Source organism: Schistocerca nitens, chromosome 7, assembly GCF_023898315.1.
Source record: "Schistocerca nitens isolate TAMUIC-IGC-003100 chromosome 7, iqSchNite1.1, whole genome shotgun sequence".
NCBI classification, from domain to species: Eukaryota; Metazoa; Arthropoda; class Insecta; order Orthoptera; family Acrididae; genus Schistocerca; species Schistocerca nitens.
In genome coordinates this window covers 381,124,604-381,136,988 of record NC_064620.1, presented here as the reverse complement: position 1 = coordinate 381,136,988, position 12,385 = coordinate 381,124,604, and the positions used below count along the sequence as shown (strand labels likewise).

At 41.7% G+C, this 12,385-nt stretch overlaps 1 protein-coding gene across 4 annotated transcripts in view; it reads left to right on the top strand.

Annotated features, from left to right (window-relative positions):
- The first annotated feature begins 2,796 nt into the window (after window positions 1-2,796).
- The window catches only part of LOC126195073 (uncharacterized), a 73,701-nt gene continuing 64,112 nt past the window's right edge, over window positions 2,797-12,385 (top strand). Inside the window, exons 1-2 of one of the 4 annotated variants that reach the window (XM_049933528.1) lie at window positions 2,797-3,075; window positions 5,800-5,956. In XM_049933528.1, the coding sequence (XP_049789485.1) occupies window positions 5,884-5,956 (73 nt within the window). In that variant the 5' untranslated portion in view covers window positions 2,797-3,075; window positions 5,800-5,883. The remainder of the gene's footprint in view (window positions 3,076-5,799; window positions 5,957-12,385) is intronic. The other 3 variants (XM_049933530.1, XM_049933527.1, XM_049933529.1) reach the window with 3 other exon arrangements.

Genomic DNA, 12,385 nt, shown 5'->3' with positions numbered 1-12,385 from the left:
ACTCGCTGTGTGATTCAGTATTGTATAACGACTTAGGCCACGAATCAGGAATATTCATTGAACACTTATTGGAACTGTATCTATGGTACACTCTTCGCAGTCAATAAAGCTAAGTAATTGTTTTATACTAGCTGGCGCTTATTTGTCAGTAATCGTTTTCCTGCCACCAGATTTTAGTCACAACCTGGTCACGTCCTACTCCATATCCAAATTACGGTTGCCACGCCTGGACAGCCATAAAAGACAACATTTCATTAGAACTACTGACAGCCTTGGAAGCTCTAGCATCTGGTGAGCAATATGTATGAGACAGAGACTTCAAGAAAATCCCAAAAAAGGCAGGTGTTGACAGGTGTGAAAATTACTGCACTATCAGTTTAATAACTCACGGCTGCAAAATACTAATGCGAAACCTTTACAGAACAATGGGGAAACTGGTAGACCTCAGGGTGGATCAGTTTGGATTCTGTAAAAATGTTGGAATATGTGAGGCAATACTGATCCTATGACATATCTTAGAAGATAGATTAATGAAAGGGGAGCTTATGTTTCTAGCATTTGTAGACTTAGAGAAAGCTTTGACAGTGTTAACTGGAATACTCTCTTTCAAATTCTGAAGGTGGCAGAGGTCAAATACAGGTAGCAAAAGGCTATCTGCAATTTGTACAGAAACTAGATGGCAGTTATAAGAGTTGACAGGCATGAAAGGGAAGCAGTGATTGGGAAGGGAGTGAGACAGGGTTGTAGCCTATCCCTGATGTTATTCAATCTGTGTTTTGAGTAAGCAGTAAAGGAAACAAAAGAAAATTTGGTGTAGGTATTAAAATCCATGGAGAAGAAATGAAAATTTTGAGGTTTGCCAATGACGTTGTAATTCTGTCAGGGACAGCAGAGGACCTGGAAGAGCAGTTGAACGGAATGGACAGTGTCTTGAAAGGAGGATATAAGATGAACAACAATAAAAGCAAAATTAGGATGGTGGAATGTAGTTGAATTAAATCAGGCAATGCTGAGGGAATTATATTAGGAAATGACACATAAAGTAGTAGATGAGTTTCGCTGTTTGGGGAGCAAAATAACTGATGATGGTCGAAGTAGAGAGTATATAAAATGTAGATCGGCAATGGCAAAGAAAGCTTTTCTGAAGAAGAGAAATTTGTTAACATCGAGTATAGATTTAAGTGTCAGGAAGTCTTCTGAAAGTATTTACGTGGAGTGTAGCTATGTATGGAAGTGAAAGATGGACAATAAATAGTTTAGACAAGAAGAGAATAGAAGCTTTCGAAATGTGGTGCTACAGAAGAATGCCGAAGATTAGACGGGTAGATCACGTAACTAATGTGGTGGTACCTACTGAATAGAATTGGGGAGAAGAGGAATTTGTCGCACATCTTGACTAGAAGAAGTGATCAGTTGGTAGGACATGTTCTGAGGCATCAAACTATCACCAGTTTAGTATTGGAGGGTAGCGTGGAGGGTAAAAATCATAGAGGGAGACCAAGAGATGAATCCACTAAGCAGATTCAGACAGATGTAGGTGGCAGTAGTTACTTGCAGATGAAGAAGCTTGCGGAGGATAGAGTAGCATGAAGGGCTCCGTCAAATCAGTTTCTGGACTGAAGACCACAGCATCACAACGATCTGTATTAGCGCTTTTAAAGCACTGCGGATTTTAATAATAAAAGCAACTATGAAACACGGACTGAAATATCTAAGTTGCAGTTTACGCGAAGCAACAGAAACTAAAAAAGCAATATAAGATTGCAACCGTGATTCTGTGTAATTCTCGAACTTTCTATCGTCCCGCGATCGGGTGATGTTTGATGGCACTATCACCAAGATGGGTGTATTCCGATATAATTTATTCTCCCGATAAATATTGGTTAGTTTATTACGATACAGTTCGTTTATTCGGCATTTAATTCTCGATTAGTTGTCTTGATTGTTACATTTGAATTTTGTTGTCTTGCTTTCAAACTGTTTAAAATCTAATAAAGTTTTTATCTGTTGTTCAAATATATGATCAGGGACTGAGTTGCTCATTTGCAGACTAGGTAAACGGCTACCGCCTGTCATAATCAAATAAAATATTATACTAGATTCAGTCAAGCAATGTTTTTTGGAGGACAGCATTTTCATCTTTGTTTGTTACCTGAACTTAAAAATCGACACGAACGTTTCTTATAGTCTTACATACTGTATGAGAACAGGTATTGTTAATTTGTTCAAACGCAATAAGAGTTCGTGTATTGGAAGGCTGTAATGCTATTTCCTCCACGGTTTCATGAAATTGTGAAATTTATCTAGAGCCATAGCTTATTTAGCCAGTTCCGTTTCTTACTTAGCCCTTGTATTCGCGCCATGGGAGTCATACATAATTGTTCGAACTAGCTCAATACTTTACCGAGCGCTGCGCCGTATCGGGATATCTCGAGCCCGTATGTCGTTTGCCCAACCCTAGTTTCTTACCACAGCATGGTTTGAAATCACGTTAAAGGGAAAACATTCTTATCTGCACGACTGCTAACAACTATTTTTAATGTTATATGTTCAGAGCATCATGTACCCCATTGATTCAGATAAATTTTTAATTTCGGTGTAACCGGCCTTTGTGACCGAGCGGTTCTAGGCGCTTCAGTCTGGAACCGCGCGACCGCTGCGGTTGCAGGTTCGAATTCCTGCCTCTGGGATGGATGTGTGTGATGTCCTTAGGTTAGTTAGGTTTAAGTAGTTCTAAGTTCTACGGGACTGATGACCTTCAGATGTTAAGTACCATAGTGCTCAGAGCCATTTCGGGGTATGATTTTTCTTGGTTCATGTGTTGGTATTACTGGTTGTGTATCGCATACGTTTCTCGTGCACAAACAAGTCAAATTTAAATTTCAAGTGTAACATGTAGGAAGTCTGGTGGAAGTATACACTGTTTAGCGTAATTGATATAATCCATTTGGTAATCAAATCAACATTCTAAGTAAAGTATGGAAGTACACTTAGACCCGAAGGAAGTCTTGGCTCACCTTAACGAAATGGGATATAGAAACATTACACCGGAGCAGTTACGGGATTTCGTTCGAGGTATGGTAAATTTGTGGATGTCAAAAATATGGCATTGAAATGTGTGGTGCATATCGCATGCAGTTTTGGTTACGCAAATAGCAGTCTATTATTGGTGTGAAGTAAATATTGCTTACAGGAAGAAGTGAGACAGTGCGGATCGTACTTATCTATATATTATATTTACCGGATCATCTCCTTCGGGTTTACATTTTTAGATGCGGTTGTGTGATTGTTGACCCTGCAGCTGTAAGAGTTGTGTGATTGTTGATATCGCAACTGTTCAAGACCGGACGTAATTAAAGGCCATAGCTGATGTGTTCTCGAAAATCATAATTTTGACGTATTAGCACAGTCACTCGCAGAACGCATCATAAGTATATGATCTGTAGCGAAAAAGAATTCGTATGCACCTTATTAAAACAAGAAAATGCGATTCAAGGCAGCTGAAACTTTCTTACCCCTAACTTTGCTGCTTTATGCTTGCGTACCCTACAGTGGCATCTTATATTGCAGGTGTCAAATTTTTCAGAAAAGTGACACAATTGCACGTGCTTTGTGGTTACCAAAAAACACACACACACACACACACACACACACATACGCGCGCGCGCGCTCTCAGTTTTATTTATTTATTGTGAGTTTTGTGTCAGGATGAGGTGTAGTATTTTGAGGTGGCAATGTTTGGATGCAAATTGCACATTATCACAGTCTGTCTTTTGTCCACTATCACATAGAAGTGTAAAAGTATCTGACTTAGTAAATAAGTGGTATTGTGACAGTCCTGTTTATAACTTTAGCTAAATTACAGTTGAGATAGAACTATTTTTTCTTTATAGTCTGCGCTACCAGGGAGCATTTGGAAGTGAATAACACTTAATATTTGGAAAATATGGGGCACTACAAAATACATGCATTAATATAAAATAGGATGCCCATGGCAGCCTCTGTTTCCTTAAGTGCTTCATCAAAAATAGGTAGCCTGTTTGCCAAGAATTAGGAGTAAGTTTTCCTATCTGTTTTCTCAAGAGAATGAGAAGAGGTATATCTTTTTAACTTGATCTCAGCTGTGATATATATGCAACAAAATTTACTTGTTGAAAATCTGGCCATTTAAAATTAAAACTGGCATCTTGTAATATAATCAGCAACAGGTGAATTTCAAGAGGCTGACACAATTTGCTAGACTAATAGAATTCTATATCTTCCTTGAGAAAATAGCATTGATCTTTAGTGGTGATTGTATTCTTGTAGACTACTTGAGGTACAACTAGCAACTTTCTTCGTACATATATGAAACTGATGATTCAAAGTCTCGGTTGAATGCCAATAACCAGGTAGCATATGGGGCCAGTGTGCCGATGTTACCCAAATATTTCCTATAGGTCTCCCGTAGATTACAACTTGATAATTAAAAACTGACTGACTGAAGGGTGACAGAAGGGGTCAGACAAAAAGTTGCAGTTTGTACATATTCCTCCAATTACATTTTGAAGTAACTTTAAATATAGTAAATAAGATTTTTTTTATCCCTTTTTGCGATGTATTTACTTTTCGTGGTCACCGAAAGTTATACATAAATTTTAATTTCACTTCTTTGTGCATATGTGTCCTTAAATTTTGTTCAGCAGTTCTTATAATTAATGTTAGTATTCCTTGTATCCATATGGAGAGGGGTGGGATGCAGTCTGCCTTTTTACTTTTATCTTCTCAGTGGTTCCCCTTCCATGATCCATATCTCGTCTCTCATCCTTTTCATGTGTCTATACCATATGTTTTGGGTTTCTTCCACTAAATCAATAATTGAATTTGTGACATTCATTTTCTTCCTGATGACTTCATTTCTGACTCTTTCCCACTTGGATAACTGTGCAGACCATCTCCAAACCTACATCAAAGTTGCTATCTATCTTTTCATTAATGGGGATTTAACTGTCCGTACTTCTGATCCTTGTGTCATAATGCTTGCAATGGTTTTTTTCTGTTTCTAATCTGTTCACCTCAGTACAGTTAATGTTCTGATAAGGAACTTTCCAGCATTTATTCTTGAATTAATTTCCTTATTGTGTTTACCATATTGTGTGGTAATTATTCACAGATATTTGTACTCTTCAGTATGTGTAGTCATTACGTCTCTTCTAGTGTCAATTATTGATCTATACCTCATGTTATCATGCATTTTGTTTTATCCGTGTTGTCCTGAGGACCTATTTTTTAATACTGTATTAATTCCTTGGTGATATATTCAATGTCTTCATTTTGGGTGAAAATTAGCTGGCCATCGGTAAATTGTAGTGGATATATAGTATTACCACATATTGGAATTCCCATGTTCTTACATTTTTTCTTCCAATTTTCCAGTGTTTTCTTTGTACATATTTTACAAAGTGTTGGTGATAGGCTGCATCCCTGATGTAATCCCTTAGTAACTTTAAATCCTGGTAAGGGATTGAAGATGTTCTGAATTGCTTTAATTATGATAGTACGAGATCAGCCTTAAATGCGCTTAAAAGATCACAGGTTAAGAGCCTTATAATTTGGCAGTTATGATCTAGTAACTAACTGCTCAGTCTTGTTCCTAAGATAATCTTATGTTAAAATAGGTCAAAACGTCTTCATTTAGTGTATGAAGATGACATAAGAATGGCATAGGGTGGAATAGGCATCAAAATAGCATAGTGTTGGATCCTTATGCTGTATCTTCTTATTCATTCTTATACGTATTCTTCATTTGTATGTCATTAGCTTGACGTGAGCCTTATTTGTGCATTCTCTACTTCATCGCTATACAACCTGACAAAAGCTGGACTTGTATACATTTGGCTGGACATGGCAGTAAAATGTTGGACATGTCTGACTAAAGCTGGACACCTGACAATCCACATCCACAAACTGCATAAAGGTATATTATCATAGGCTTTTTATACGTCTAAAAACACTAAGTGAAGCGACTAATTTCGAACAGTTTTCTTTTAAAGTATCTTTGCAATCAGTTCTGCATAATATCTGCTTGTGTTATCCTCAGGGGGCTCACAACTCTTGAGTATGTGCATGGTGAGCAGGCAGTCCCAAGCTGTTGCATTACTTCTTCTTTTCCTGTGGTGCAGTTTTACTTTCTCACTATATATATTTCCTCTGGCTTACTGTCTATGACAGATCAGTAACGCCCTCATCCCCAATTCATAAAAGAATCAAACTCCCATCTATAAAACTGCACAGATCATTTTTAAAAGTTTGTTGGAAGTTGCTAAGTGCTCTCTTTCTGTAATCTTGGGGGAATAGTGCCTGGGTAATTTGCCTCAAGACACATATACACGGTTTCTAATTTTAATATTTGTCTTAGTGTTTTAAAACTTTAGCAGTAGATTAGGACAGCATTTTAAATTTTTAAATATGGTCAATAATTATGTGAATTACTGAAATCAAATATTTGTTGCACATGGAAACTGTTATATAGGCAACCTGCAACTGAAATCGTGCACAGTTTTAGCTGTTTAGTGATATAGGTTCCCTGATTACGACAAGCTTGCTCTCAGGATGTTGGGTATGGCTTCTCTCACTTTGTTCCCTTTATTTCAACCTGCACATGTCAGCTAACTAATGTTTGTGCCCCCACATAGGGGTTTGACCCCCACCTTGTCAAACATCCTTTTACAGGATGTGCAGGCTGTGCAAGGAAGGTCATCAAATATGTAGCATAGTAGCTAGTCCGTGTGGTAGGTCACTGATTACCTGTACAATGGTAGCCCTTTGACTGCACAATGATTGCACTCTTGATGCCTGATCTGTCGCTTTCCTGTGCATGCCGAGGAAAAGCTGCCTATCCATTTGGGGGCACTGGGACTCCAGTCACTGGCCATCACCCTGGATGACCTTTGCTCTGGCTGGGTGGTGCCTGTGGGAAGAGCCCTCATTTGGAGTACTGTATTTTACGGACTATAAAAGACACTTCTTCCTTCGAAAAACTGTCTCCAAAATTCAGACGTTTCTTATCTCAATATTAATATAAAAATGTCCAGTGTTTCATTTAAAATTCTCAAAAGTCTAAAAAAATGGCCATATAATCGATGCCATGAAAAACCTCTATCTATCTGGCAACACTAGATTCAACTGGCAGCCAATGTGACAAACATGAGTTGCAGGGATTCACAAACTTGCAAGAACAATCTCCCTCTCATCCTGCCATCACAAACTCAGACTACTGTCTAGCTTATGATACATCATTGAGGTGTATGTTGCCAGTGAACTTGAATTGAAAGTGGTCCGTGTTATCGGTAACAGTACAATATCTTTTGTTAGTAGCTAGTTTCCTAATGAGAAAAAATAAAAGGTATTCATATGATGTGGGCTATAAATTGAAAATAATAGCATATGCAGAACAACAGAAAACTTAGCAGCTGAGTGGCGTTTCGGCTCTCCACCAACGTGAGGGGATCATGATTGGCACGCTACTAAACAAGAATTGAAAAAAAAATGAGGAAGACTAAATGTGCAGATAGAGGACTGAATTCAAAATGGCCAATGACACATTGAAATGGATTCAAGAATACTATGAAAATAGCATTGGAATTAATACAAAAATGATTCAAATACACGTGTGTAGGCTAGTGCTACAGTGGAACTTAACAGACTTTAAAGAGGGAGTGGTTGGTGCTACAGGTTTATGAAGCGTCATGGACCTAGCATGCAAACTAAAACCAAAATATCTCGGATAACGCAGCAAGCAAAATATTATCTTTCCGTCGCTTTATTATAGCGAATATGGGCAAAACTCCTCTTTCTGTGCCAAGTAACAGAACTGTTGCCATGAAAGGTGGTAAAACAGTAACTATAAAAACAAGTGGACAAAAAAAAAATGCACTACACTGTTGCTCTTTCATGTTGTGCTGACTTAATCCAGTGACTATTCTCAAGCACAAAAGACTGCCAAAACCTTCTAAAATAAGCCAGTTGGTGGTGTTGTTCACGTTCATGAGAAGGGTTGGATGGATGAGGCTAGTATGAAATTATGGATTAACAGTGTGTGGGAAAGAAGGAAATGTATGTTATCGAAGAGGAGTTCTCTTTTTGTGCTAGATCAGTTTAGTAGTCATTTGAAAAATTCTGCGAAAGAGAAATTGAGAAAAGGGAATACAGAGCTTCCGGTGATCCCGAGAACATTTACTACGTAATGGCAAAGGGAGCTTTAAAATGACCTACAATCAAACAAGTGTGTCAGTGGATAAAACAGTCATGGTCTGGAGAAAGAGGGAAGACGTTATTGTTAAATCTTTCAAGAAGTGCGGCAAAAGTAACACTCTTGATAGTGAAAACTGTCTTATATATGAAGAGGACAGTGATAAGACAAAGAGGAAGAAGAAGAAGAAGAAGAAGAAGAAGAAGAAGTAGTTCAGCTGATGGTTTTTGAGGATTAAAAAAAAAAAAGTCAGTTCGGTCTTATAAACCAAGAATTTTTTTTGGTCTGGCTTTGCAATCTAATAAAAAAGTGGTACAAATGTTATTTAAAAAAATTACTCAAAAATTGAGGAGCATCTTATAGTCTGTAAAACCCAGTAAGTGGCATTATGGTAGATATTTATCATCATGGATCAACCAAAGTTAGCAGTCAGTGGCCATGAGGCCTGATTTCAGCTAAGTGCATATCATTATGATCCCAGAAATTTTCTCTCCTTGGCCATGCCATGGATGGAAAAAGAAAACCAAACAATTTCTATAGAGAGTTCTAACACCATCAGCTCCGCCAACCCCAGTCACCTCTCAGAGCCGGAAGACTACACTTGCCCCCTTGATGATTGGGGGGGGGGGCGGCATTTCCCTCCCTCTTGCTCCTGCACCAGCTACTTCAGAAGAAACCACCCCCCCCCCCCCCCCCCAGCCATGGGGGACGCCTGTCCCAATTTCTGAGCCAGAGTAGCGTTAGTCTTCTTTGGCTTCTCTCACTAGGAAGGGGTCTTTTGGGTCACTCCCTTCCCAGGTTTCTGCTAGTGGGAAAGAAGAAACCCGCCAGTGGCTGAATAGCTCAAAAGCAGCTGGTTGTAGGGCTTCACACTCATCCTCTGTCATGGAGACTGAGCCAGTGAAGTCCTCCCAACCAGAGAAACCCAAGGAGCAGTGAGATAAGTCCAAAAAGAAAACCCCTAAGATCAAGGAAATTGCTGTGGCACCCACACCACCACTACCTACAAGCTCTGCGTCTGAGGATGGGGTGGAGATTCTGGCGTCCGCTGAGAACCTAGATCTCGCCAGACGCTCAGACACAGTGGATATAGACTGCTCAGGCAATAAGTTGGTGGCAGCAGGTGAGTTGGAGGTTTAAACTGTCTCATTGAATGTTCCATGTTTTCCCAGTCTCACGGTGACATCATCCTCTAGTGGAATTGTGGCGGTTTTCTCCACCGCCTGGCTGAGCTACAGCAATTGTTAAGCTTTACACCTGTTATCTGCATTGCCCTCCAGGAAACCTGGTTCCTGGCAATGCGGACCCCTGCCCTCCATGGCTATAAGGGATATTACAGGAACCGTAGTGACTATAATCGAGTGTCAGGTGGAGTTTCCGTTTGTGTCCTAAACTCAGTCTGTAGTAAACCTGTGCCCCTTCAAACCCCTCTTGAAGCTGTGTCTGTCAGAATAAGGACAATGCAGGAAATAACAGTCTGCAATGTATATCTTCCTCCAGATGGTGCAGTACCCCAGAAGGTATTAGTTGCACTGAATGATCAACTCCCTAAACCTTTCCTACTTTTGGGAGATTTTAATGTCCATAACCCCTTGTGGGGTGGCACTGTGCTTACTGGTCGAGGCAGTGATGTCGATACTGTACTGTCTCTGTTCGACCTCTGCCTCTTAAATACTGGGCCACCACACATTTCAGTGTGGCTCATGGTAGTTATGTGGCTATTGATTTATAAATTTGCTGCCCAGGACTTCTCCCCTCTATCCACTGGAGAGCATGTGACGATCTGTGTGGTAGTGGCGACTTCCCCATCTTCTTGTCACTGCCCCAGCATCAGGCCCACGGACATCTGCCCAGATGGGCTTCAAACAAGGCGGACTGAGAAACTTTCACCTTTGCTGTCACCATTGAATCTCCCCCACATGGTAATATCGATGTGATGGTTGAGAAGGTGACTACAGTAATTGTTCCTGTGGCAGAAAACACGATCCCTCGCTTTTTAGGGTGCCCAAAGCGTAAGGCAGTCTGTTAGTGATCGCCGGAAGTTGCTGAAGCAATTGAGGAGCATCGGCGAGCTGTACAGTGGATAAGTGGCACCCTTCCCAGGAGCACCTCATAGCCTTTAAACGGCTCCGTGCCTGCGTTCGCCAACTTGACAAACGACGGAAGCAGGAGAGTTGGGAGACATATATCTCGACCATTGGGTGGCATACATATCCTTCCCCAAGTCTGGGCAAAGATCAAACGTCTTTTCGGGTACCAGACCCCCAACAGGTGTTCCCGGTGTTACCATAAATGGCGTATTATCTACAGAAGCAAACACGATTGACGAGCATTTAGCTGAGCACTTTGCTCGAGCCTCTGCTTCGCACTCTCAAACGGTGGCTGGAAGGGAATGTCCTCTCATTCACTACACGCCACAGTGAATCCTATAACGCCCCATTTATGAAGTGGGACCTTCTCAGTGCCCTTGCACATTGCGCCGACACAGCTCCTGGGCCTGATTCGATCCACAGCCAGATGATTAAACATCTCTCATCTAACTACAAGCGACATCTCCTCGTCATCTTCAACTGGATCTGATGCGATGGCATCTTTCCATCGCAATGGTGGGAGAGCACCATCATTCCGGTGCTCAAACCTGGTAAAAACCTGCGTGATGTGGATAGCTATCGGCCCATCAGCCTCACCAATGTTCTTTGTGAGCTGCTGTTATGTATGGTATGTTGGTGGTTAGGTTGGGTCCTGGAGTCATGTGGCCTACTGGCTCCATGTCAGGGTGGCTTCCGCCAGGGTCGCTCTACCACTGATAATCTTGTGTCCCTCGAGTCTGCCATCTGAACAGCCTCTTCCAGATGGCAAAACCTGGTTCCCGTCTTTTTTTACTTGTGTAAAGCATATGATATGATTTGGTGACGTCATATCCTTGCTACATTGTCCGCTCCCGATTTTTTTCCAAAACTTCCTGTCGCTCCGTACTTTCTGTGTGCAAGTTTGTGCCTTCCGTAGTTCCATCCATATCCAGGAGAATGCAGTCCTGAAGGGCTCTGTGTTGAGTGTCTCTCTATTTTTAGTGCCCAATAACGGTGTAGCAGCAGCTGTCGGGTCCTCCGTCTCACCTTCTCTGTATGCGGACATCTTCTGCATTTCGTACTGCTGCTCCATTACTGGTGTTGCTGCGCGTCGCCTACAGGGAGCCATCCTCAAAGCGCAGTCATGGGCTCTATCCCACGGCTTCCACTTTTCAGCTGCAGAGTCGTGTGTCATGCACTTCTGTCGGCATCGTATCGTTCATCCAGACCCAGAACTGTGCCTTGATGACGATCCACTCACTGTAGTGGAGACATATCAGTTCTTAGGACTGGTTTTCGACCCTCGATTGACTTGGCTTCCTCATTTTTGTCAGCTTAAGTACAAGTGCTGGCAGCACTCAATGCCTTCTGTTGCCTGAGCAACACCAATTTGGGTGCAGATCACTGTACGCTGCTGCAGCTCTACAGAGCCCTTGTCCAATCCTGAATTGACTATGGGAGTGTGGTTTATGGTTTGGCAGTGCCCTCAGCGTTGCATTTACTCGACCCTGTGCACCACTGCGGTGTTTGACTAGCGACAGGAGCTTTTAGGATGAGTCCGGTGACCAGCATACTGGTGGAGGCTGGGGTCCTTCCATTGCATAGACCCACACAACTGTTTGCCAGTTACGCAGCACACATTCGCAGTGCTCCTGAGCATCCGAATTACCGTCTGCTTTTCCTGCCTGCGGCAGTCCATCTCCTGCATCAGCGGTCCAGATCGGGGCTAATGAATGCGGTTCGAGTGTGGTCCCTTATCTCTGAACTGGAGTCCTTCCCTTTACCACCTCTCCTTGCGGTCCATTCACGTACGCCTCCAAGGTGTACTTGGCTGCAGTTTCGTCTGGACCTTTCACGTGGCCCTAAGGACTCTGTTAACCGTGCAGATTCTTGACGTGTTCCGGGGATCTGAAGTGGTTTACACCGACAGCTCGATGGCTGATGGTCGCGTTGGCTTTGCCTACGTTCACGGCAGCCATATTGAACAGCATTCCTTACCCGATGGCTGCAATGTATTCAGTGCAGAGCTGGTGGCCAATTCTCGTGCAATTCAGTATCTCCGTTCATGCCCTGGGGAGTAACTGAC